Here is a 27948-nt window from a genome sequence, read left to right as displayed (position 1 = left end):
AAAAAACGATTTGCATCCCCAAGAGGCTTAGCCTATGTAATTTTGGCCCAGTGCTACTCCCATTGTATGCAGGCCGAATCTAGATAATCAATCTCAGCCACAAATCCCTGGAATTGGGAGGTTACCAGACTCTTTTGGATCTTTCTTGTAGAATGTTGTACACTGGACAATAGTTATTCACGTGCTCCAAGGAGAGCTTTTTCTACAGTGATATAAATGCCCTATGGGGCATGATGGAATTCTGTTTTGTTGTAGTGCCACATTGATCACTCCTCCTCACTCAGCCATTTCCATTTCCATTCTGTTGTCCATTCAATACCCCAGCAGGAAAGCCAAGAAAGTTAAGACTTTAATACATGTATGGTGGCCCTCATCTATTTAAGTATTCTATCCATATCCTCAAGCTGTACACATTGAAAAGTCATCATCATCATTGGATGCCCAAAGTTACATATGTGGAATTTGGATTAAATACAATTTCCAAGCCAGACTCAATCCAAGTACATTTCTGTTAGAAATGCTGGGACAGTTTTTTTGTTATTGTCAAGTGTTCTGGTTTTTTTTTTTCTGTATTAGTGTGCTAAATACCCCTGACCACATAAAACAGCTCCACTAGATGGCTAAATGTGAATTCAATGGTGTCAGAGAATAGGGTTTGTTTGTTTACTTGTTTGTTAGAGAAATGGCTCTAGAACATGGCCATATAGCCCGAAAAAACCCACAAGAACCTAGTGATTCCAGCCATGAAAGCCTTCAACAATACATTGTTTACTTGTTTGTTTTTTGCCACCCACATAGTCACAAAATAGTTCTATAGAAAGACTACTGGCAGTGTTCTATTGAATTCACTCTGAATTTTATGCCAATACTGCTGTAGTTTTTATTTCAAACCATTTAAACTGTGTCAGCGCACTGGGAAATGAGGGATCTGGTTTGGTTCCACTCTGCAAGGGGGCATGCTCTGGAGGTATCATGCCCAACACTTCAGCAGTTACTCAACTCAGGAGACCAAACTGGGTCTCCTGAGTTGAAATCAACATAAGGTAAATTTCCAAGGACTATCAAGGAAGTCATCCAAATTCCAGGAAAGGCAACAGTTGGAAGTCTCAGAATCTTAAAGTACTTGGATATTATTGGTTGTTTTGCTTTGATAATCTTTCTCAATATGGGGGGGGGGGGCTGTAGCTTTAAGTCATGAATTTGTTAAAAAGTACTTTCTTTAAAAAAGTACTATAAATCCACTGGGATCAAGAATGGACATGCTAGAATCCCATCTTCTGTTTTTGTCACACTCCACCATGGATATAAAAAAATCTCCCTTTAAAAATACCCTTTGACATGTGGAGGAGGAGGAAGATTTGGAGTGGGAGTAGCATGCTCCTTCTTGCTCTTCCTTACTGTGGTGTTGATCTGACAAGGAGAAACATCTCTATCCATAATCTGTCTTCTGTCTGTACAAAGCAGAGCATTCTTCTTTCCTTCACACTGTGCCTTCAGCAATTGATTCCTCTGTCATGGCTTTGATCAGGGGCTATCAGCATTGCCTCTTCACAGCACCAGTACCTAATCCCTTAATTGAAGTTGTACTGTACACAGCTTCATTAGATGGCAGGATCCCTGTATCAGAATCCTTGACAGGTTTTGTATAGTACATATATACAATGGTGTGATATGTATACTACACAAGGACAATAATGATTAATGTAGGTTAAAACAATAGAATAGAATGCATAACAGTAAAAGGGACATTGTTGTTCTTCATTTCCATTAATGCAAAAAAATAAATAAATAAACCAAATCCTTGTTTATTATTATTCCAGACATTTTGGTTTTCAGTTATACTATTATCATTGTAGGCATTGCTCCTTGTTTTTCTTTATAAACAGTGATAATTCTGTTGGTTGTTTTCATACTTTTATGCTATGTCATGACTGGAAATGTTTATATTTAACTAAATATTCATTGGAAAAAAAATCATAAAATATGTAGTGCTTTCGCTTGACTTACATTGAATGAGAGCTTTTTATTTCTTTATTTGATTGTTTTGAGAGACAAGAGTTGTCCAGAGTCTCATGAAGAGGTCCTTCATCTCCTGATGTACAAAATATCCATACATTTCATCATTTTTCATTGTAAAATATTAAAATTTTCTTTGCTCTGTATATGCAAAAAATTAGATCTGGTTTTATATTCAGCTAGTAGAATTAAACCTGCAGGCCACACTGAATCCAAGAATCATTTAGTTTGAAGGAGCTCACTTGGTCCACCCCCTGCATAGTGCAGGTTTTCCAAATGCAGCATCCCAGAAAGTATGTAGCTGTCCAGAGAAGCAGATCAATCCACTTCTCTTGACAATTGGATCCATTGTTAAATTGCTCCCCCTGTCAAAATGTTTTTTCTAATGTTCATTTGAAATTTACCTTCCTGTAACTACAGTATACATGCACCCTTAAAGCAGTTTGATTATATCCACTCTGTGGTTTTCTGTTTGCCATGCCATGTAGTATTTTTATTTCAAGCAGCCGTTGAATAGCTTGATTGATAATGTTCTGATGCTTCCATAAACTGTTTAGGACTTTTATCTGGTTTTCATTTCTGTCTTTCTGTATCTCACTTTATAATCTTAAAAGACTGATAGCACTCATGGGGAAGTGCATCATACTTTGAAAAAGAAGGTGGTGGTGGGGAAATGTTTGGTGCTACTGAATGTTGGTACATTGTTGTATACTGTTGATTAGATAGATAGACCAATACCTCATCTATTGGTCAGCAGGTGATTGAAAAAGTTCAGTAACAAGATATAAATGTCATGATGTGTGTGTAAACCGCCTTGAGTCGCCATTTCGGCTGAGAAAGGCGGTATAGAAGTAAAGCAAATAAATAAATAATAATAAATGATCTGACATTGTTTGCCTCTAACTACTGGCCCCAACATTGCAAGCCTTCTGAAGTTGTATTTAATTCACCAAGATCAACAGGCATTTGACATAACTGTCTTAAATCTGTATTGCACTATACAATTATAGTGTTACAATTCCACTTCAATTTGGAATTTTGTGATTTATAGTTTAGGCAGCCCCTCCCCCGATGGTACAGCGGGTTAAACCACTGAACTTGCTGACTGAAAGGTTGGTGGTTCAAATCCAGGGAGTGGGGTGAGCTACTGCTGTTAGTCCAAGCTTCTGAAAACCTAGCAGTTTGAAAACATGTAAATGGGAGTAGATCAATAGGTCCCTCTTTTATGGGAAAATAATGGTGTTCCTTCCAGTAATGTTGGCTACATGACCTTGGAAGTGTTCACAGGCAATGTCAACTCTTAGGCTTAGAAATGGAGATGGGCACCATTTTCCAGAGTTGGACACGACTAAACGTCAGGGGAAACCTTTACCTTTACTAGTTTATGCAGGAGGTATTTAGATATCTCAGCCAGGGAGTTTTTGTGCCTCGTCCAACTAGTCCAGCATTCCTCATAATACAGCCATGGCAATCAAATTGGAGTCATTATAATATATATTGCAATAGGTTCCTTAACCAATTTTTTTAAAAGACTGTCTGCATTTATAGAAGAAGAGATTGAGAAGCATGCCCCATACCCTTAAAAATGTTGAGATTTGTCAAAAAGAAGAAAGTTAAATAGAACTTGATGTGACATATTGCCCTTTGCTGAAGAATACAATACCCAAGCTGACTGCAATTTTGTTTGTCAGTGTGACTCACTATATCCATTTCTCTCTCTGTCAGCTGAAGGTGCTTGTGGAGGAACTCTCCGTGGGACAAGTGGAATTATTTCAAGTCCTCACTTTCCTTCAGAGTATGATAATAATGCTGATTGCACATGGACCATTCTAGCCGAGCCGGGAGATACTATAGCTCTGATTTTTACGGACTTCCAATTGGAGGAAGGCTATGATTTCTTAGAGATCAGTGGGACAGAAGCACCATCAATATGGTAAGTCACTACACTGGGAAGTGGCCTCATTTTGTATTTCTAGAAGTATGATATGTCATATTTAGTGTGCAGAGTTGTGGACTTCCTGGAAAAAGAAGTGTGATTGATACATACATTATTTCCACCAAGAATGCATCTAGTTTCCTGCCAGTGGGTGCAGTTAAATATTGTTAATGTTATTCTTAAAATATTTTATGAGTTGCTTGAAAACAGTGTTGAAGTTACAGTAAGAAAGAAGAAAAAACATATACCTGAGAAATATGTTAAAATGATGAAGTGGTAAGATACTGCCCTCTAATGGAAGGAGCCAGGATTATTTTGCTGTGACCCATCAATCTGCTAATAACATTGTGTATCTGGGACTGGTATAAAAAGTGTGTTCCTCATTTTGATGAAAAAGGATGAAAAAAGGTCTAGTTGTACCCCAGCATTAGGCTATATTTTTATGAAACTTCTGTTGGATAAAAACCATTGAAATGTAGTGACAAGCATATATGGTGAACTTTAGCTATTTGGTGAAGACTTTTGCTGATTATTTAATTTTGTCTTGCACTTGGAATCTCTACTTTCTGTCTCTGAGAGTGATAACTTTGGTCCTGATCCATAATTATTCACCTCCTTATTAATAAATGATCATTGCACGGGCATGCAAGTTCATGCATTGATGTTTTAAATTTTTTGCATAGGGATCTATGTTGATGTAAGGTTTTCTAGCATGCTCCTTTAATTTACAATGAAGTTGAAGCATGAATGACTACTGTAATTCACCAGAAGCATTCTAAACATAGTGTGTGACGCAACAGAGCTAAAATTAGATCCATTGTATGTAGAGTCATTCAGTGCAGAAACTTACATATTCTATGTGCATCGATTATTAATAGAAGGAGCTAAGGGGGATGTTCTATCCCCCCTATTTTTAATCAGATCTGTTTTCATCCCAATGAATGGCCTAGAATATGTTTAATAGTCCTGCTTTATTTTCTATCCTCATGTTGCTATGATACTTTCTCCCCCACTAATTATACGTTGAATTTGTGTTCAGTACAAAGAAGGTATACGCTTTACAAAGCCAATTGAAATCATGAAATGTTTCAGACATGTATTTAGCAACTAGTTGTGCCTTGGCATTGTTAACTTCCAAGAATGAATGCAAGATCTTAATGAACCAACTTTTTGACTATTAGAACAGAAGACCAGAAATTCATTTTAGAGTAGGCAAACAGAAGTTATAAACACAGACTTATATATTAAGTGGCATACACTATACTTCTGAGTAGATTCTGCGATTTATTTTGAAATAGGATTGACAAAAACAAGCAGAACAAATGGGCATACAACCTCCAGTTTGGTTCATTTCCCCTTTTGGTGACTCTTTTGGGCGGTATATGTTCTGGACCTAATCTTTTCTAATACAGATCCAATTTAGAATTCAACACTTTGGATTTTAATTAGGAATGGAAATTGTTTTCCATTATTTTTCCAATTCAGGGGAAAATGAGAGGAGCCTTTGCTTTGTGTATTTGTCTCTGTGTGTCCAAAACCCTGAAAAGGAGAATCGTTATCAGACCCTTTTTTGTTTTCTTTCATTTTCTTTTTGAGTGCTTGAATAGACAGGCCCCATCTACATTGTCATGTGATCCAGTATCTGATCTAAAATTTTCTGCTTTAAATGAAATTATATGTCAGTGTAGACTCATATAATTAAAGTCAGAATTTGAATCCTATAGACCGTGGTTACAGGTTCTATAAACAGCAGATACCGATTCTGCGAGTATGCACCTGGCAAACCCAGCTAATCCAATGTTCCCGGAAGATCAGACTCACCAGTAGAAGGCAAACGATAGAAGCTTTATTCAATCTGCAGAAGGGACGCATGTACAGTAACGGGTGCATAAGGATTATGGGACATGCAGCCATTCTTATACAGTAGAAATCTCATGAATTATCATTGCCTGAGCTAAAGTTTTCCCACCCCAGTCTATGATTGACTGAAAACCGGGGCTGGCTAGCTCTGCCTCCACCTGTTATTGGTCAAGAGGTGGATTTTAGCCAGCTCAAGCTGTGATTGGAGCAATCAAACTGCGATCAGTGTTCCCCTCCCAGCTATGCCGAGCAGTCCTGAGGTCACAAATCAGCTGGTCTTGAGTAGAGAGGTGGCCACAGAAAGTTTGGTCCATATTTGGCAGGTTTACATTCACAGTAGAGTTGTACATGGATGTTTTTCAATACAGACTCCGACTGTTTTGGCCATTTTGGCTGTTTTGGCCCTTTCAACCAGCCATGACAGCACAGGCTTGACCGCCATTTTTCTGGCCACAACAGACCACGTGGCTACTGAAAATGATTATTTTCTTTTTCTTTTGGCTACATGTGGAACATGGAGAGGCAGCCACACACCCGCCTTGGGATTCCTTATGAACCCTGCCTGTTGAGCCAATCAGAACAGAAAAAAATGATTAGGTGGTTTTTAGCTAAGTTGGGCTTTCATTTTTCTGTTGCAAGTAAGCTTCCGAGAGAGACAAATCAGTGATATAAATTATTTGTGCTGCTCTCAGCCCTGCATAGCTTGGTTTGCTTTTTGACTCAAATAACAATAAATAAGCAGTTTACTTTCTATACATTTAAGAAACTGCCACCGATGGTGCCCTTCACATGATGGAAGCGTCAAATGTGGCGTAGAGCAGGGGTCCTCAAACTTTTTAAACAGAGGGCCAGGTCACAATCCCTCAAACTGTTGGAGGGCCGGATTATAATTTGAAAAAAACATGAATGAATTCCTATGCACACTGCACATATCTTATTTGTAGTGCAGAAAACACTTTAAAACAATACAATAATTAAAATGAAGAACGATTTCAACAAATATAAAATTATTAGTATTTCAATAGGAAGTGTGGGCCTACTTTTGCTGATGAGATAGGATTGTTGTTATTGTGTGCTTTCAAGTAATTTCAGACTTAGGTTGACCCTGAGCGATGGCTGGGTAAATGACCTTGGAGGGCCGCATCCAGCCCCCGGGCCTTAGTTTAAGGAACCCTGGCGTAGAGGGTGTATCTTACAATTTCTAAAGCCACCATAGAAAGCAGAAGGAGTTTATATCATTTTAAAGAAAAGCTAATGTTAATTTGGGTAGTTTGGCTCCCACTGAATAAGTGTTTAAAAAAGGTGCCTTCCTTAATTCAACTTCATTGAAAGGGTGTTGAAGGCAAATAATCCCAGAAAATGTGGTTTTTTAAAAGTCTTATGCCTTTAACCCAGGTCTTATTGAAGGATATAAGGAGTAAGTATCCCAGAAAGGATGGAAGTTTTCCTGTCTTTCCATAAGGAAAGATGTGCTGAGCTGACTTAAAGAGGCCTTCCATTCATGTGATGAGGGGATAACCAGGACAGTGCGGGCTGGAGTGGAGGAAGAAATAGTCAAGTCTCCCTTAGAACCTGAACCCAACCAGGTTGAGGCATTAAGAGAGACGTAGCCAGATCGCCCTTAAAACCTGAACCTACCTGACTTGAGGCTTGAAGCAGGTTAGGAAAAAAGGGTGAGTTAAGAAAAAATAGCTGGCTCTCCCTTTTTAAAACCTGAACCCAACTAGCTTACCGAGGCTTAGGCTTCCCTCTGTGTGATTAGGAGGTGAGAGGGGTGAAGGGGAAGCCTGGATGGTGAAAGCCATGGGGCAGGTGCCACTGGTGGCACGTGTGAAGAGGTGCAAGGAGAAAGGATCCCAGAAAGAGTGGTTTCTTGAGACGGAGGCCCTAAAAACAATGGAAAGGGGAGCCTCGTAAATTCCCATTCCTACCAATGGGCTGGATCTTCCCGGATATTTTGATTGCCGAAATGAAAAATGGAGTTTCCTGACCAAATTTGGGAAGCTCTCAAAAAATGGATCTGGGAGTCCACCAAAATCCGGATACCAAAAACAGAATGGGGTTTAACTGAATTGCACACCCCTAAGTCATAGCAGGGATTCAGAGTACACAGATTATGGGATTAAGTCCAGTTTTTCTGTAAACAATGAGTGTGGACCCTCACTTGTAGGGACCATTAGACAAACAGTGTTTTCACAGTGCTCTGGGTGTTTGATAGTCCAGATCATCAGAGGGACGATCCAGATGAAATCATAAGTCCAATTCTAAAGATCCATTGCTGTCATCAATCAATTGATGAAGGAATAAGAAGAGATTATGCCTCTTCCAGCAGCTATTAAGTAGGAAATGCTGATCTTATTTATACCCCACCTTTCTCCCCATGGGGACTGAAGGTTGCTAACCATCCACACTAGACAAGTTTTAAAAGGACAGTACAAAGTTTGGTTTTTTAAAACCAATTAAATAGTAGCAGTGTGCTAAAACAGAACTAATCCACAGTAAACACACAAACACTCTTTCTTGGTGACTAATAATACTTTTTGGTGTTCATACTTTCTTGGTACAATTTATGACTTGTTCTCTCTGGCTTTGTCTACCTGGACTACATCATCATCATCATCATCATCATCATCATTATCATCATCATCATCATCACCATCATCCAATACAAAAGCCAGCATTGTGATCTTGTTTGCTGTGTACTGATCTTGTTATGCATCAAATAATAATGAGCTAATCAATAAAATGTATGTATGTAAATAATAATAATAATAATAATAATAATAATAATAATATTTCTTACCCACCTCTCCTTGTATCTAAAGGCGGCTCATAGCATAGCCAAAACACACAATCATTACAAAAATACTATAAACACACATAATGAAATGCAGGTCTATAAAAGATAATATAAAACCTATTTCTATAATATATATATTAAATACACAGGACACAGATTTAAACTTGGGACATGAGTTTAAAAATCATGCTTAAAACTGGCTGGGAAGCGATAGGTCTTTAGATGGTTTTTACTTACTTGCAGAAGTACTAAAAACCAGCTGATGAGCACTGCATTGCTTTTCTTTTAATTCTAATGGTTACTCTGTGACTAACCTAGATTGAATTAACTCTCCAACAGCTTTTACGCTCAAACCTGGTTCCTGGGTCACTTATTGGTTGGAATATAGGACAGTTGACAGATAGTACATGGCTATCTAGGAAGGATGGGTGTAGGGGAAACTAGACACCTGATCTCACTGGTCAACAGGTGATTGGCAAGCCTCTTTCTTTGTTATAGTACCAGCCCACCTGCTCTTTTCAGTAGATCAAGTCGTAAATGTATTGGAGCAAGAAGGATCACTGGTGGTTATAGTACTTGACAATGGGTGAGCTTCTTCACTTGACTGCTTCCTTTACCCCTTCCCCACTTGTAGGGGAGGAAAGAAGTAATGGGGTCAGGAAAAAGGTGATTTTTCTGGGAAAGATTTTCTAACCCTACAAGTTATTTTTAAAAACTGCATAACTTTCAAAATAAGCATGGAGAAGCAAGAAATTTGATTACATTGCTCATTCATTGCTGCAGAACCAAGTCATTTAAGTAAGTCCAACTCAATATCTGTACTCTCCCTTGTGTTCAAATACAACAAAAGCTGACTCCAACATCAGTAGCACAAACAGCACTGCATTTGGAGATTGCAGGATGATGACAATGTGGACGACCAAAGAAAAGATGATGGTGTCCATCCAATGAAGACATGTGTGCTGCTAACATTATACCTGAGGATGCCGAAAACAAAGCCCTATGAAAACGCCAGTCACAATACTAACCCCTCCATTGGGAAAATAGTTTAAAGAGAATAAGTCATGAAGAATCATCAGTTAAAAGAGTAGCTGAGAAAGTCATCCAGAGGCAGTTTGAATTCAAACACAAAGTGCAGTACTAACAGATTTAGAAGCAATAAAAATCCAGACTAAGAGGAATACAAAATGTGTGCCAAGGTCAAGAAGCCAAGTCACTTCACAAGCCAGAAGCAAGATAAGATAGATGGGAAGAATAACATTGAAACCAACAACTTTGTGTCTCCAGAGTAAGTGAATTACACATTACCATCTGGGAGAGTGTAGCTGATGCTAATAGGACCAGTTTCTGCCTTATCACGCTTTCTTGAATCCTGGCAGTCCTTCACAACTGGCCTCTTTGCAATATGATTTGTGCCAGCAACTTTCACAATGATGAAGCTTCTGAGCATATGGGTCTTCTTATGGAACCATATGCTGAGGGCTCATATATTGAGCAGCTTCACTGTTGTGAAAGGTCTTGCCGCATATCACACCTCAAAGAGGCCAGCTATGAAGAAGTGCCAGGATTCAAGACACATTGGGGATGCCTCAGCTGAGAGTTGGAGGACCCCAGCAGTTCCTCAGTGTGGGTCTGGCACTCATAGCCCTCAGCTCCCTCTCAGACTTCTTCTACTAGAACCTCTCCCCCTTGATCTCCTTTGCATTTGAAATTTCAGACTACTTACCTTTTAATATCCATATACCACTTCCTAGGAACAACTGGGGGAAAGAAGAGAATAAGTTTCACTGCCTGAAACACAAAGAGACAGATTAACAAGAAAGGCAAACAGAAGATTAAACTAGGTGATTCAATAAAGCAAAAAGGGCATTAAAAAGACTACTGAGACCTACTCCGCAGCTCTTACATAATTGACTACTAACACAGAGCAAACAAATGCCAAGATGTAATAATTGATTAAATAATTTCACCACAGAGCTGCTGAACTTCTTTTCCCCAGGTTGCATTATAGAGCCATCAGTGAGTAAAAGTCAATTGCCCTCCATTCCCTCTGCATCATATCATCTTGGCATTGTCCTTATATTGTCATTCTGGAAACACATTGTTACATTCATGACTGTTTCATATTTACAATCCCTATGTATTTTTTTTTGTTTATGGGAGATATAGGTACTAACAAGCAGCAGTTGCTGCAATTTGATGGAGGTCGAAAAGTAGTTTTCTGAAATTCCCACCAAACTCCCTCACATGATCCATGTGCAGTGTGGTAGAGAACTGTGACAAAGACTCTGATTCTAGCTTTTGAACAAAATATTGCTTGCAAAGAAGGAATGGGAACATCATTCCTTCTTTCCGATCAGCAGCGGAAGACTAGTGCGCTCCTACTGAAAATGATTACATACCAACTAGAAGATGCTGGAAATGTTCTCCCATTTCACTAGCAAATAAGTGCACAAATATGAGACCATTTAGCACCAACAAATTGTAGATGGGTATAGGTTCTGAGGTTTACAGCTGAAGAAGAGCCACTGGGATGACTATTTGTGGTAACAAGATGACAAAACATTAGATGGACATAGTCAGCTGGTAGCGCTATGATGTTCCTGAAAGAAAAATCCCACTATATTCAGTGGGGTTAAATAGATAAGAACAGACATTTTTATTTATTCCAAAATGAATTCTGGGATGCTGCCATATGAAAGGTGCAAAATTGATGCTAGTTAACTAAATTTTAACCAGCAAAACAAATTTTAATCTATTTAGCACAAATTGCCATGCCATAGCACAGGAACTTTATTTATTTAGTTATTTATTTACAGCAATTCTATTCCACCCGTCTCACCTTGAAGGGGACTCAGGGCGGATCACAGAACATATACACGGCAAACATTCAATGCCATTAAATAAACAGGACAGACAACAGATTTCACAGGGAGGAGGATGTCACTCCATTCTCTATGATGAAGAACCCTTGATCACAGACGTTCCTCCTTTCTTTGATCGCTGGCATTTTCTGGTTCTTCCTTTTTTATGATGCCATAAAACACCTCCCCGCTTAAGCAGTGCCTAATTTCTTTTCTCACAGCACAGCTGTATTCAAACTGCTTAGGTGGACATGAGCTGGCCTGAAGGTTATGTGCTCAACCTGACCCAGGCTTCGAACTGCCATCCTTTTGATTGGTGTGATCTATTGCTGCTGGTGATTAACCAGCTGTGCTAAAGCTCGGCCAAATTTAGGTTGCTTAGAAGTGAAGCAGCTCTCATTTTACAAGTATTAGCTGTTGTGTGTCAATAAATCACTGTTAATTTTTTTTAAAAAAATCAGCCCCATGTGTCTTTTATTTGAAGATTATATCCTGTCTTATTAAAATATTGATATCTTAAGAGCTTTATGTACTTCTGGGATGTTTAGCATCTATATTTAATTGTACCATTTTATGGTTGCTGTTTCTTTAAAAAAACCTGACAGATTTTAGCTTCCTGAATAGTTGAACAGTCCTATTTGTTAACATAAAAAACAAAAGGCAAAATAACAATCATACTCTAAATATCACCCATATAAGGTGAGTTGCAATATTCACTTTATTTTTGTACTGGGACTGTGGCGCAGCTGGCTGGGAGTCAGCTGCATTAAGATCACTACTGACTGAAAGGTCATGAGTTCGAAGCCAGCCCGGGTCGGAGTGAGCTCCTGACCAAAATTGTGTAGCTTGTTGTCGACCTTTGCAGCCCGAAAGACAGTTGCATCTGTCAAGTAGGAAATTTAGGTACCACTTACGTGGGGAGGCTAATTTAACTGATTTACAAGGCCAAAAAAAATCTCCAGGGAGTATGCAAAGAATGAGGAAAGTACTTCATCAGTGTCACAAACGGATGGTGAAGTGACAGCTCCCCAGGTGGCCAGAAGTTGGAATGTTAAATAGCCTCTGAGTGTCTGTCTAGATATGTTGTGTGCCTATGGCATTGAATGTTTGCCATGTATATATACATTGTAATCTGCCCTGAGTTCCCTGCGGGGTGAGAAGGGCAGAATATAAATACTGTAAATAAATAGATTTTTCTTTTAACATGTTGTATGGTTGTAAACTCAAATCCCTTTTGTTTGTGTGAATGCACCATGTATCATGTTTATGTAATAGAACTACGCCCATATAATGAGAGTCAGTAGAATGTTTCTTTATTTTCTAAGATCCCAATGGCCTCGTCTAAAAGATAGACTTTCGGTTGAGTAAATTAGTTGTTCTGATATAGAGGTTTTATTTTGGTTTAAAACATTAAAAATGAGAGTTTTACGTTATATTTTAACTTTGTTCTTTGGTTCCAATTTCTAAATGTCTCCAATTCATTTCCTCTCCTGAAAATGCAAAGGCTTCGTGGAGCACTGTGTTAGAGAAGGAAGTAATTTGGTCTGATCTAATGCAATTTTAGCAACGAGCATAATATCTCATTGCTGAATTTCATTCATAGAGGAAAAAGGCTACACTGCAATGAAAATTACCCTAAATGCTCAGCAACCTAAATCCACAACAATTTCAGTCTTTGATTAGAAACATCTCAGCCAATGTAGCAGCATTTTACATTCAGACAATCTTCTCGTATTTTAGGAAATGATGTTGTGTTGAATTTGATTAACCATCAGTTCTAAAAGCAATTGAACATCTAGTTGATTGATCTGTTCATTGGGTTTAAATTAGAATAAACTTTTTAAAAGAAACATGAAATATCTACACTTATAGAATATCCTTTTTTCCTGGTCTTTCTTGGGGTAGGCTGGGGCTCCAGGTAATCTTGCTCTACACACCAATTGAGGTATAGACCGTCTACTACCAATATTGACTGCTAGCTAATAATCAGAATGGGGTGTCATTGGTGTTGTTCTAGAAAGCCACATAGCTGCTTTCTTGCTATAATAACTGCCAAGTGGGCTCATAGCAGGTGTGGCTCTCCAAAGCAGTCATCCTCTCAGTGATTTGCTCTCAGGGAGAGAGAACATTCAAGTGGACTCTCTGAAGAGGCCTGCTGGCTGCTTTAATTGCAGAAAAAGAAGCCCAGTCCTCAGCTGAGTTCCTTTTTGCTGGGTGAATAGCTTCAAATTATGCCAATGAAGTTGAACTGGCAATACAGCATCACATCATTTCAGGCAGGCTCTATGGACAAGCACTCTCCCATTATACATCTACCCACCCATCATTAAGAAAATATACTCATGGTATAATAGTGTCAGTTTAGGCATTAGAAACTCCATGGTACCTATGGTTTCCTTCTTCTGAAACACAACTGACATTTTGGCATAAAATGACTTGTTCTCTCCTGAATAGAATACCACCCTTGCAGAGCTTCAGAGAAAGTGCATCTGGTTGTGTATTTGCATAGAACCACAACATGATTCTTGACATCAAACTCCTGGCCCACTATGGAACTTACACTTGCAACAGTGAGAAGTGATTGGTAGGGATCTACAGGTAGCCCGACTCTGCTCTGCCTTGCTCTGAAAGACTGGTTGTCCTGTGTGATTTTTCTCATCAAACCAATAAGATTCATCTACACTGTAGAATTGGTGCAGTTTGACACCACTTTCACTACCATGGCTCAATGCTATGGAATTATCAGTATTCTTTGGCCGACGAGGCTGAAGACATTGTAAAACTACAACCCCTAGGATTGCATAACATTAAGGCATGGCAGTTAAAGTGATGTAAAACTGTAAAACAGTGTAGATGTAGTTTCAATGGTCAGCTGGGATGGTTGTCCACACGCAGCTCCTATGTCATGTCAGGAAGGGAATCCTGGATCCAAGCTATGTCATATCTTCCAAAGACATTGGAAAGTATGGCAAACGATAACATCAAGGAATAATACACAAGCCAGCAGAGACTGCTGCAGTTTGCTTCTGCTGGAGCTACTATGAAGGATCAAGACTGAACAAGTGCAGTGAGTTTGGGAGTCATTTTTTTCTTGCTGTCCTTGGCCATATTGCATCACAATAACAAAGTCAAGTATTTTGAAAATCAATTTCTTGATCTACTTTTGGGGCAAAACAAAGTATGGGCAGGCTTTTATTTTTAAAGGAACTGTGTTTCCTGGAGATCTGTAGGTGTCCTAATTTGGTTTCTGGAGGCTATGTGTCTTCTGAGGTCACAAAATTAGTCAAGGGAACACATGATGTTGATAGATTTATCCATCTAAGATAATATAATAAAATTATGTGCTTCTTCTACTTTTAGATATATAGTAGTCATGTGGGAGCTTCTTTCTTAAAAGTGAGCTCCTACTGCACTACTGTAACATGGCGTCATGATCAAAAGAGCCAATATGGTTTAGTGGTATGATCATAGAATTGGAAATACTGCTCAGTCATTGAAACACAATAAGTGAATTTGAGCAATGTTAGCCTCTTAGCCTCAAAAGTAAGTACAAACTCCACCTGAACAAAACTCTCCACCCTGAAAAGCCCATTCTATGGTTGACTTAGGATCTCTGTAAATCAGAAACAACTTGAAGTCAGACGACAACAATAACTTCAAAATCAAATGGGAAAGTTGTTCATCCCAAGTTAATTTAGGCCAGAGGTTATAGAAGCACTTTGAGCCATCTACAGCTGCAGTAAATCTTTCCAACCAAAAGGTTGACAGTTTGAAGCCAGTTCAAGGTGAGCTCCAGCCCAGTTCCCCTGCCCACCTAGTGGATTGAAAATACCAATGTGAGTAGATGAATAGGAAACACATTAAGTGGGGAAATATATAAGCACTCTAAAATAAATAAATAAATAAATAAATTATCTCTCTCTCACACACACACACACACACACACACACACACAATTTTTCCCTCACTGTCCTACAGTAATGACGCTGGAGTCATTATAAGAACCACATATTTATTGTAGCAATTGCAAAGAATACTTACCATATCATGTAGGAGGTTGCCAGATTCTGTGTTGAATATCTGAAGCTAGAGTTAGTAAAATCTTCAGATTAATTACTATCTGGAACACACTACTGAACCATGTTGCCACATCTAGTATGTTGCCACTTACAATGTTCGTATGTTGAAATTTCAGAGCTTTTGAATAAGTGTTGCTGCCACTCTCCCTTCCGCTTTATTTCGTCTCTGAATGGTCTTTATTTCACATAATAATCTTGTGAAAATCTCCCTATTTATGTTTCTGTATTGTAACCATAGCAGAATATTCTATAGTTAAATTACTTGAGAGCAATTCTTCTTTCTTTCTACCAAAAGCATACACACAAAAGTGTAGAGAATTTACAAAGATGAGGCCACTAAAGTGAAGTATGAAAGCAGATAAGATTTACAAAAGAATGATGTAATTTATTGTCCCTCCTGGTGTAATATGTAGTTCTTGCTTAGAGAGTAGTCATCTGTTGAGATCCAAATGTGTTCAGTGTGGAGGGTGAAGGGAAAAGAAGCAGTAAATTGATGCTTAATTCACAAAGCATTAGCACTTCTAGTGCACCTGCTAATTTACCACCTACTGTGCTGGTGAAATATAAAGGCTCAATTCACATCCATCATTCTGCATCTGAATCTGGAGGAAATATAAAACTAAGCTTACACGTTTAGAACTGTGCATAACCTATGATATAATTATCCAGCATGCACTAAAATAGAGAAAAGATCATCAGTTTTTAAAACACCATATGTTTTAACTGGTTGATATCATACCTAGTACACTTATAGTTTGTTCCCATCAGGGTCAAGTCAAATCAGTTTGTTGCCTGATTCAAAGAACTATTGTATGCCCGGCATTTCATGTATGTTTGTCAATTGGACTTACCATTGTGTTTACATGAACAACCGTGGTAGGATTGTCTCTCCACTTACATATAGAAAGAAGGATAAGTTAGGCCCATCTGCACTGACCATTTAATGCAGTTTGAAGCTAGCATCAAATTGTGGTGGCCAGACAACAAACTCCCACAGAAGTGTGTGAAAGAAGTCCCATAATATACATCAGTACTTTATAGTTTCGGTTATCACCATCCAGGCCTCAAAATGCTTCCAGGACTTCCTATGTAATCATCTGCACAACAAAAGCACTTTATTCAGTGTTGCTTTGAAACTGACTTAAGTAGTCGGTGTAAAGGGAGCTGAAGATAGTGTTGGACGTAGCTCATAACAAATGACCATATCATTAGAGTGAAAGATTCCCTATAAATTTCCCAAGATTGGTGTCACTCTGGGGTTCAGGTGTTTACATGTTGAAATGGCATGCCAGTGGATAGTTAAGTAGTTCAATGTGCATAGCCAGAAAGGGAAATATCATGTTGCATAGGGGGTACCCCATGAAAAATAAAGAAAAGAGCCCTTGTAAGCAGGACCTCAAAACTTGTGTTTGATCCATTCTTCTTATGTCTTTGCTATTAGATTATAGTCTATATATGTGTTAATCATGAAAGTACTCAAAAGCCTGGACATGATTTTTTGGTAGTTGTTTTGAAAACAGAATAAAGGGTACAAACACCTTTATTTTAATTTCCAGATAGAAGACGATTAGTGTTTCTATTCAGCCTGATCATTTTAAATACCAGAAAGTCTACTGAAAATTTGTTGGCTTACTGCCGTTCCTTAAATGGTTCTCCTAATAATAACATGGTAGTTTAGATTAACTTGGAGGAAATTCATCAATGAACTGCTCCCACAATAATGTTCGATAAACACCTTTGCCCATGCTATTACCATTCCATTTGTATGCAGACTTTATTGATTGGTACTAGTGCTCTGGGAAATACAGCATTCAATTTAAATTAATATATATGTTGGCAGGTGAATTTTTTTGGAGTCTGGCAGGCTGCAGATATACATTCAAATATTTTATTTTGTTATTCAGAGACCTCAGTTAAAAAGCAGAAACCTAGTCTTGTGTAGTGAGGCACAGAGATATATTTGTACAAAATTTAAGTACAAATGTAAATAGCGAGCCATTGTTCATACCGTTCACTTTCGATACTGGTGAAGTTCACAGAACATGACAGTGAATAACAGCCTGGAGAGATGTTTACTGCCCTGCTATGTGAATGAAAACTTTAATAAGGCTACCACATAGTAAACCCTAAATAAATAAATATCTTAAATTGCTCAGAAACTTCCATGTCATTACCTTTGAAAGAGCCTAGAAGGCATGAAATAGGCAGCCACAAGATATATATTCATAGCTCTTGATCAAGATGAGCACAATATGCAATCAAAATATTATTCTGTATCTCTTTAAAGCTATGCAGTATGCTTTTAGGAGAGCAGATAAAAACTAGAAGTGATGGTAATTGCAGAAACCTGGTTTTACATAAATTTGCTGTAATTTTTTTAAAATTGTGAAATAGTACTTTGAAATACTTCTCTATGTAAATAAGAAGCTATATTTAGAACGGGTCAGCTAAATAGTCGTTACACTTTTGAAAACATGAAAAATGAGAAAGATATATTAGTGTTACAAGGACTAACAAAAATGCACCCCTCTGTAAAGTACTGAGCATGCTAGGACAGACTACCCAGCCATGCCACCAACCTGAAGATTCAGTGGGGCTGCATGATTCACCACATAATAGTATAGTCATGGTGATCTTCTTGGCAGCATGGTTCTCACAGACTTACATGCTCTGTCACAGCTGAGGGGTGAGATGGGAACCCAATATAAATTACTTTAAACCAGATGTATACTTCACTCTGGTTAGGTAACTGTCATATATGCTCCTGTTTAAGTGCACACAATCACTTCCAGAACATTGTCCCAATCTATCCACCTTATTTTGCAATGCTTCTGGCTTTATAACTTGAAGGGTTAGTTGATCATTTCCTAATTGTCACAAGTTTAGGAGGTAGTTGGCACATTGATTACCAGTGCTCCTCAGGCATTGGTAATGGATGAAGGTTACCTGTCGGGGCTCAGTGTGTGGTGTGAGGACCCAGGTTTTTTGGGGGGAAGACATCTCTCCCTAGTGGCAAGAGAGGACTGCATCTGCGGCTTATGTCGCATATCTCCTATCCTTTCATCCCACATGTTTGGAGTCCAGGAGTCATCAAATAACATTCCTTATGGAAGATGCTCAGATCTGTGGCCCACGTGTGTAGGCAACCATATTCACAGCTGTAACACATAAAGCTGTGCCTTTCTTTCCCCATGCTATGTGTCTGCTGGGCTTTTGTCACAGAGTGGAGTTGTCCCTGAAGAAGCAATTACTTGGGGAGGGGGAGGGGAGGCACTATGGGACTACAACAGCTAAAATGTTACTATTCCCTCATGTATTCTTTGCCACCATGAGTCAGACCTTTCTTTTGGTGCTTCATGTTGGAGCACTCCACAGTAAACAAAGTTGCTGTAACAAAGTTCCTATTTGGAAAGAAAATGTGGCTGTTTGCTTTCTCATGGGTGATGAAACCTACTGTGTCCCATCATTCTGGACTTTGAAAATATTGATGGTAGCTGGAGTAATGAGGCAATCAGACAAAGTGTAGCGGAAAATGCAGTTTCCAACCCAAACTTCCCAGGATCTTACCAGTCCACTATGAATCCAAAGCAGGTGTCCAAACAGTTTAGCAGGCAAGCACAAGTTTGTTCATATTGCGCAATAGGAGACAGACAGAAAGTCATGCACACAACATGACGAACCAAGTTCTGTCCGCCCCGAACCTTCTGGTCTGGGGTTTATATAGCAGGGTTGTTTACGCCAAAGAAGTTCCTCTTTTCCCCTATGGACGGTTTTGGGTTATGCAAACATCTCTTTCAGTGAAAACACTTTGGGGAATCGGCCCACCACAAACCGTCTTGTATTTTGTAAGACCCTTTCCGTTTTTGTCAACAGACCCCATATACATTCATGTTAGCATAGCAAGATTGCATACATTCTTTACAGTAACTTGGCTGACCACATCGGCTGACCACAAACTGTTTCCTGGAACAAGCTGACAAGTTGTTGCGACACCTGCCTCACAAGGGCAGAGAGGCAGGAGAGAGACAGGCTGCTTTTTAGATTAAGAAGTTGGAAATATGTTTTTTCTGACACCTTTAAGATAGACAGATCCAAAATGGAGTCACTTTGGTTCATGGCTCCTATCAAAAGGAGGGTTATAAGTGAGTAATTCTTTCTTTCTGCCTTTCCTGTGTATCTCTTTATCACTCTGGCTATCACCATTTATTTATTTATTTATTTATTTATTTATTTCACAATTTTGTATACCGAGCTTCTCAACCTCGTCGAGGGACTCAGCCCGGTTTACAGTCATAAAAACATATACATTCATTAAAATATCATATATCACAAATTACAAAACAACTTTAAAAACACTAAATATAAAGCACGAAGCTACAAACACCAGCATTTTTGTTCACAGGATTACCTCCAAGCCCAGAAAAATGCTGGCAGGATAAGGGTAGCAGTCTAGCAACACCAAACCAGTTCTAGTGCCACAGATGCCCTCAAGCTGCTGGGTTACATTGGGGGTGTGCATATGGGCCATGGTGATGCTGATCCAGAGTACCCCACTCCAAATCAGTATCACCATTTGTGGCCTTTGTGGGTGTCCCCAATATCACACTTTTACCCTAGTCTGGGATTAAAGGGAGTTTGCCAAAATTTAAAAATAGACAGATAAAAATTTCACATCATACACAAATTAAAAATATTGTTAAACTATCAAAAGAATAAAAACATGGCCCTGACTGGCTTATACACTTTATCAGTGTGCATCTCTCTGTGTTGATTATTTCAAAAGTTATCTTTTCCCTGCGCAATATCAAGGAATAGTAAATTTTGCTTGTTAAGATATATTTTGCACTATGTTTGGAGAACAGAAAAGAATGACCTCTTAATTAAACTTGCATACAATCTCCTACCTTTCCTTTATACTAGGTGCTTTTCTTTGAAGGTCCTATGACATGTCTTCTTTGATGCCCACTCTGAAGTGTATGACAAGCCTGATCTCTTAGGAAATTATGCCAAGTGAACTTGCACTTGAAAAATGAAGGAAAATCCAAGAATTAAGACCAAAAAACCCAACTGACATTTGTTAATTTATCAACATACAATAGCAAGAAGAGATATAATAGCATTCTTCCTCTCTCTAAGATGCTATCACTTGTAAGATATACACTAATTTCAATACCATCAAAAGAAAAAAGGCTTTATATTTACAAAAAAAAAATCACCATATTTTTCAAGCTTATTTCAATTAAAGTGCATCTTTGAATTAAAGAGACACACTATATATGACTAAATATTTATCTTACAGTCTGAGACAGAGCTGAATTTTTAGATTCTGAAAAAGGGAAAAAAAGAATCTTTAGGTGATGGATGTTTCTTTGTAAATCTTTGGGAGAGCATTGGATTTAGGTTGAGACTCTATCTATACTGTATAATTTTAAATAAATATATACAACATAACAGTATTAACTTCATGTGATCTTGACCTGGGGGAACATATTCTGGGTGAATGCCACAAACATGAACATAATCTAGATGAATGCCGCAACACTAAAATGTCAGAAAATGTGTGTGTATACAACAACAAGAGATGTATAATTGATAAATCCCTTCTATTGGTAGAATGGTTTCACTCACTGAAGGCAAATCCAGATATTTTCCTTACATTCATACCTCACCACATTTAGCCTCTCACCTTTTGTGCAGCATTTCTAGGATGTATATATGTGGAAACGATGCTTTGGGTAGGAGTCCACTTACATCATCCAAATTTTGTGCACCAAACTTGAGAGCAAACACATTTGCAAAATGCAGTTGTTCAGCTGGAACAAGTTTTATCTCCTTTTTAAAAGTGTTTGAAAAGCCATACAATTAAATAGGAGAATTGCTTGACTGAATTTTAAGAATGGAGATGCTCACTAACAGCAAGTCTATCATACAGCTTTTCCCAACTACTTGCAACTATTTTACCATGTTCTTCCCTGGAGTGTTGAGGAAGTGGGTATTGTTGTGACAGATTTGGATTTGGTTTATGATGAGATTTTCTCCTGCTTCTGCATTTAGTTTTTCTGTTTATTTGGCTATGAGTGCTGTGGTACTTAATTGAACAATCAGGTTCTCCCCCCCCCCCTCCCCCAAGTGACGTGCACTGTCAGATTGGAAAGCTTTTCCCTTAAATCCTTTGTCAGGCTGCAACTCTCCTTGGAGAGCTATCATTATAATAGGCGGAGAGGTTAAAGAAACTGTAAATGATGACATATCTTTCCAACAGCATTGGTTCACAATTTTCCATGACTGACAAATTATTATGAAATTGCTGAGAAGCAGAATCACAGAGTACAGATTAATTCATTTTCAGCACTGGTGGACATGGCAATTTTAAGAAAATCTTGCTAACAGTGAAGCTGTGTACTCACATAGCCATAATATGGTCCTGCTTCATTAAAATAAATGAAAGAAGAGCTTGATGACATACATATTGAATCACTGGGCTACTACATGTAAGTGATTTACCAAAGCTGATGCCTACCAATGAATATGCTTTCAAAAACAATACAAAGACTGGATGTTTATTTTGAGAGGCATTGCATTTTATGCCAACATGAGAAACATAATGCCAAGTGCTTTCATGTAGTGTTTACTTTTGAGTGTTCTCTTGTATGAAATGCAAATGGAGATGTGACATTCTTCTGATCTGAGTCATTTGCAGGCCTAGTAGTATTGTTGTGAGACTTTCGTGTCTAGCTCTTGCCAATCTGGTTGGATGCTACTAACCCCCCCCCCCCCCCCAATATTCCTTAGGATATAATCTAAAGAATCTAGTCCAGGCCAATGAAACAAGAGCAGATTCTTCTTGATCTCATTTGTGGAAATGACAGGTTAAATTAAAAAGAGATGATATTGTAGCATACTTGGATTTTGGCCCAGGGGCTATGTCCAACAGATGAAACAAAATGGGCAGGTATTTCATTCTTTTTCTATGACCTGTCATCTCCTCAAATGAAACTGAAGACTCAACTTGAAGTCTGATATCTAGACCTGTAGCACAAACTACTTCCATAATATATGCAGTTGCAGAGGCTCAGAGCAACTGTCATACTGCTAAAAAAAGGCCTTGCCGCCTGAAGATGGTGTGGGATGTGATACAAGACATCTGAAGAGCCTCAGGCTGAGGGAGACTGTGTGATTGCTAGCCACTCCAATACCCTTTTCCTCCCTAGAACTGGTTATAATTTCAACCTTTCTGGCATGCTTTGAAGGTGATGTAGGACAACTAAAATGGAGAATATTTTCTCTATATATATTTTAGTATATATACAGATACACACCACTATGGAGTTCTTTCATGGCTTCTCATTTTCTGTGAGCTGAAAATTGAGCATTATTTTATTGTAATTCTGCTTAGAAATCTAACATTTTGAATATGAAGGTATGTGGGTAAAGTAACAGGAAAATACTCTTAAGACAAAATCCATCAATCCAATGTTTAATAAACCATAAACTTGTTGCCCTTTTTTGTTGTTCTATCAGGGATCCAATTGTTGTTGGATATTGTTATTTATTATCAAGTTGGCGTGGTCTTATAATACCCCTAGCAGAGAAGCACCTCCTAGAGCCGTAGGCATCTACAACACTGGCGCCAACATCTACGCTGTTTAAACCCCCGTGTTGTATGTGGAACAGGTGTGCATTTGTTGTGGATCTAATCAGAAGTTGTATCTTATTTGTTAAATCTGTACATACAAAGAGTGTTCCGAGGCATGCAGGAAAGGTGTGTGTGTGTGTGTGGGGGGGGGGGGATTTAGAATTTGAATCACTTACCCATCTTTTTCGTAAATGTTCTGTAACATTTGGATGTCTCTCATGGTCACTTTAATTTTCACTAACCATTAAGCAACTTTGGTAAAGCCTATGTTAATTTACTTTTAAAATCTCAGCCCTTTGGCCCCATCTTTGTCGGCACTGCCATAATGGAGTTGCTGTGGGCCTGGCTAATCACTGCCATCTTAACTGTAATTTGGGAAGACCAGACCCCCAATGGTAGAGATTGCAAAAGGCCCTGCTGTAAACTATATTTTCTAGAATGCAAAACTGATCAGGAGCCAAATGATGGCTGAAGAACCCAAATTGCTGGGTGCAGCAATCTCAGTTTAAAGTTTGTCTAAATAAAATAAACAAAATGATTGAATCTGCAAAGAGTCTAAAGTAAGCAAGCATCAAGGTACTAAAGCAAAGCCAAGATAACATAAACTGCTTTAAAAAAACAATACTTTTACTTTGGCCTGATTGACATGGGCAAGGTACTTTGGGGGGCAGCCGGCCATTTAGAGTCAGTAATGATAAAATAAAATGATTCAATCTGCAAAGAGAACTAAAAGTAAGTAATAGTATAAATGGGCCAACTTGATGTTATGTGGTTAATTGTGTGTCATATAGACAGACATTCAAGGGGACTGCTGCTGTCTCTTTTGGGAGGGATAATTTATTTGCTCTAAGCCAATCTCTGTGCTAGGCTGTAAAAAAAGTAATTACCAATATGGATGTGCCTTGAGGGTCTGCTCTGACTCAATAGTGGAAACAAATTGATGTCAGGATGTCGGCCTGGAAGAAGAGGGTCAGTCTAGATGTCACTTGATGATGTCTGTACTATGATTTCTCTTCCTGTGTTATAAACGTCATTTCGTAATTAGTTCTGTCATTTAAAAACATGGCAAACGTTTGTTACACTGCAAAAGCTTTGTCTTTGTGTAAGAGACATTGCCCTATAATGATTTTTGCTTTGTTGCGTCTCCATCAATTTAACAGTTTGTGCTACACAAAGTTTCTGTAGTAGAACAACAATTTTCAAAGTAAAGATTGCATAATGAAACAGGAAATAACACTTTCAAACCAGAAACAGATATTATTTTTATTAAAATGATTTTTTTTAAAAAAATTGAAAATTTGCCAAAGATTTGTGGATAAGTCAAACATTCTGAAATTTGGTGTGCTGACAGTGGTAAATTTGTTCTACCATAGTAGAAAGTTTCATCAGGATAGCCCAAAAATGAGGGAGACAGAAGCCTCTAAAGTTTCCCCACTGCCAATGAGGTTTCCCTATTGCACATCTCATCCACAATTAACCAAGTACTAATGAAGATTTGTAAGTTTCATTAGAGTTCAGAAATGTTTACCTCCAAAATTTGGAATGAACTTTAGAAACAAAGTGCCAGCACTCCCTACTTTTCAACACAGTTTAGAACCGTTTTTAATGGATTGCACGTGCCTAGTATGTGGGGGTTTCTTTCACTTCACAGTCATCAATAGTTTTTGCACGGTTTCAAAAACAATGTTTCATGGCTATATATTTTGCACTGGTGTTGATGAGCACAGCATTGCTGAGATGCTGTCTGAATGATGTCCCAAAGTGTCAATATGTCCTCTCTCCTATTAAACCTTTCGTTGTGGTTCAACCTGTGATTGTTTCATTGCCTGAGGTTTCAGAGAACAGTGAACAAGCTCTTGCAGACCCACAGGAGTCTGAAGCTGGGAATTCTGGGCAGGAGTCTGGTGCTGCTCCTGATGGGGCTGAGGATTCTGGGATTGTTAGGCCAACAGTGGATGTTCAGTTAGAGACAGATTCAGAGACTGACAGGCCTGAGCTATCTTTCCCAAGAGAACCAAGGTCAGAATTTGATCTGACTGTGTTAACTGGAGATCTAGATCTGTCTGATCTCCCTGAGTTAGAAGGAAAGAGATTTGTCAACAGAGACAGATGGCCAAAGGGAGGCACCGCTCTCAGAGGCTGTTATCTAAGAGAGGCCATCCTCCGAGTTCTCAAGGAAAAAGGCATAGTTTCTTAAGTATAAATGAGGGTTGATTTTTATTGATCCTTTAGCTTAATTAATGTCTAGGTAAAGGGAACAAACTTACATACCTCTCTTGTTTCTAGATTCATGAACTCAAGCCATGGGTTTTCCTATGTAATTTTTCATGGTCTCAAGTTTTGAATATCAAGTGTTTTTCACGGTTTCTGGTTTTGCTCCTAGAATCAAGTGGTTTCATGGACTCATGTATTTTTTGAATCTTTGCTATTCCTGTCATGTATCTTTGATCCTCAGGACTCCAGTTTAAATGTCTTGTCTATATCTTAGTTGTTTGGATTATTGCTTTCAAGTTTTTTAAGTGACTGTTTTTACATGGACTTTATTTTGTATTACTTTTAAATACTTTTACTCTTTTGCTGAAGCTACATTTAATCTTTAATAAACTGCTTTGCTTATACACTGACCTTTGGAGTGTCAGATTGGTTCAGAGGTCTGTGTGACACCTTTATCCGGTGAAAATAATTAAGGCTGTGTGACTCTCACAGACTTCAAAATGGTTTGGAAGACTGGATTAGATTAGAATAAAGATAAAGAAAACACATTTATTTATTCTTTCTCTTGTTCTTTGCTAGCTAAGAAACTAAATCTTCACAGAATCCCTTTGGGAATCTGTGGGTTTCAGTAAAGAGAAGTGAGCTGCTGAAGTGTTCCCTTTATGACAGCAATATTACCAAGAATATAAATAATAGAGAGAAAGCATGCGCTTGTCACAAACCTAGAATAAAGAATCTGTAAACTGTTTTCATTCCCATCTACTTGCTCACTGAGTTCTGTCAACTCCTATGTCTTGGTTTTTATATGCAACTTCTTTTGAAAAACACATTTCTCTCTGGAATTTGAAAAACCTTTTTCTAAGCACCCCACGCCAACTATTGATACAAATAAATTATGCTAAACACAAATTCTCTTTTGTTTATTTGTCAGCACTACAGTTGGTCCTTTGTGAAATGAAAGTTATTTAAATCCTGCGGACTTCTGGGGATTGTGAGTTGAGCAATTTTTAAATAGAATAATGACTTGTCCAAGATATCTCTCTCTCTTTCTTTCTCAAATAAATGCTTCTGTTGCTGTATTGATATGAGGCTCATAGGCATGGACTACTTTGCATAAAATAGTGATGTAAGTTTTTTTTCTGTATATTGTTATTATTTTAAATTTGCATAAAAATAATGGAACAAATCTATCTATTTATCTATCTATCATCTATCTATCTGTCTATCTATCTATCTACACACACACACACACACACGGACCAGTACAATGCTACCTGGCATCTATAAAATTCAGAATTTTAAAAAATAAGTTCTATGTTAATCATAATACAAACTATGAAGATAGTGGGTCACAGAATTTAATCATACATATATTATGTCATGAAAAATGTAACAAGAAGTGTAATTAATAAATTATCCATACACATATACACAAAAACCATACATCACTGATAGTTGATAGTAGAACAATAAAAGTACAAAATTTCCTACATTTGGATGGCAGGGAGAAGCTTTTTATTTACTGTGGCACAAAAATGAATACACTGAATATTTAGTATCACTTTCCAAATCTTTTTAATTTGAAATATCTTTAGAAAACTTATGCAAAATGACTGCATCTGTCAAAGTATTTCTAAAGCATTTAGGGGACACTGACTGCAGTTTAGGGCTTTGATTACTAAACAGTCATGAATAAATGATACTTTTACATATACATATGTTTAATCATTACAGTTGCATGTCAAGCTTCTTCCATACAAAATAAATTGATTTTTTGAGTTCTTGACTGAGTTGATAAATTGCAGCCTGAATACTCTAAAGGCATCAGATATTTTGTGATTTTGCAATCTAAGCAGGGGCAGCTTTAGCACTTGAATGGAGACTACAAATTAATACTGTGGACTGTAAGCTATATTTCAGAGGAAGGAATGATCAAAACCATCTCTGAGTATTCATTGCCGAGAAAACCCTGTGGAATCCAGTGAATTTCTATAAGTTGACAGGTGACTTCAAAGCACAGACACAGATAGGCCAAAGTAGTATCAGGTATTTGGAATCAATATGATTTTTGGTGCAACAAAACCCCCCAAACCCCAATAAAGTTTAAAAAAGGGTTAACTATTTTTGCTGTCATCTGAAGTATCTTTAAAGGCAGGCAAGTAGAGCTCAACTTGACCACAGTTATTTCTTTGTGCATCAGCTGTTTGGCAATGGACTCTAAAAGAGCTTAATTGATCCCAATTTAGTATACCTTCAGCAATATGTTCACTTTTACATTAGCCACAGTATCCTCTGAATATCTCCAAAAAATTAATAATAATAACACTGTATATTCTGGGACTTCTTTGGATCTGTTATATTGCCAATCAGAGCTGCAAAGACAGTGTTTGATGGAATTGTGAAGTCTTGGTATATTCTTGGATTCAAATCTTACAACTGGTAGAAATAGAATTATTGTTTGATATATTTTAAATGGTCAAGAAATTTGTTTTTCTTTGTCATTTTAGCCTATGTATGTTTAAAATTTAATAAACATTATTTAA

The 27948-nt window shown here is 38.0% G+C and overlaps 1 protein-coding gene across 2 annotated transcripts in view; it reads left to right on the top strand.

The window, feature by feature from the left end:
* Positions 1 to 27948, top strand: part of CSMD1 (CUB and Sushi multiple domains 1) — a 1217927-nt gene that overhangs the window by 667435 nt on the left and 522544 nt on the right. For both annotated transcript variants that reach the window (XM_067468320.1, XM_060788521.2), the window contains exon 5: positions 3742 to 3949. In XM_067468320.1, the coding sequence (XP_067324421.1) occupies positions 3742 to 3949 (208 nt within the window). The remainder of the gene's footprint in view (positions 1 to 3741; positions 3950 to 27948) is intronic.

The sequence above is a fragment of the Anolis sagrei genome, chromosome 1 (assembly GCF_037176765.1).
Source record: "Anolis sagrei isolate rAnoSag1 chromosome 1, rAnoSag1.mat, whole genome shotgun sequence".
NCBI lineage: Eukaryota > Metazoa > Chordata > Lepidosauria > Squamata > Dactyloidae > Anolis > Anolis sagrei.
The sequence above is the reverse complement of the archived record's forward strand: the minus strand, read 5'-3'. Positions and strand labels throughout refer to the sequence as shown.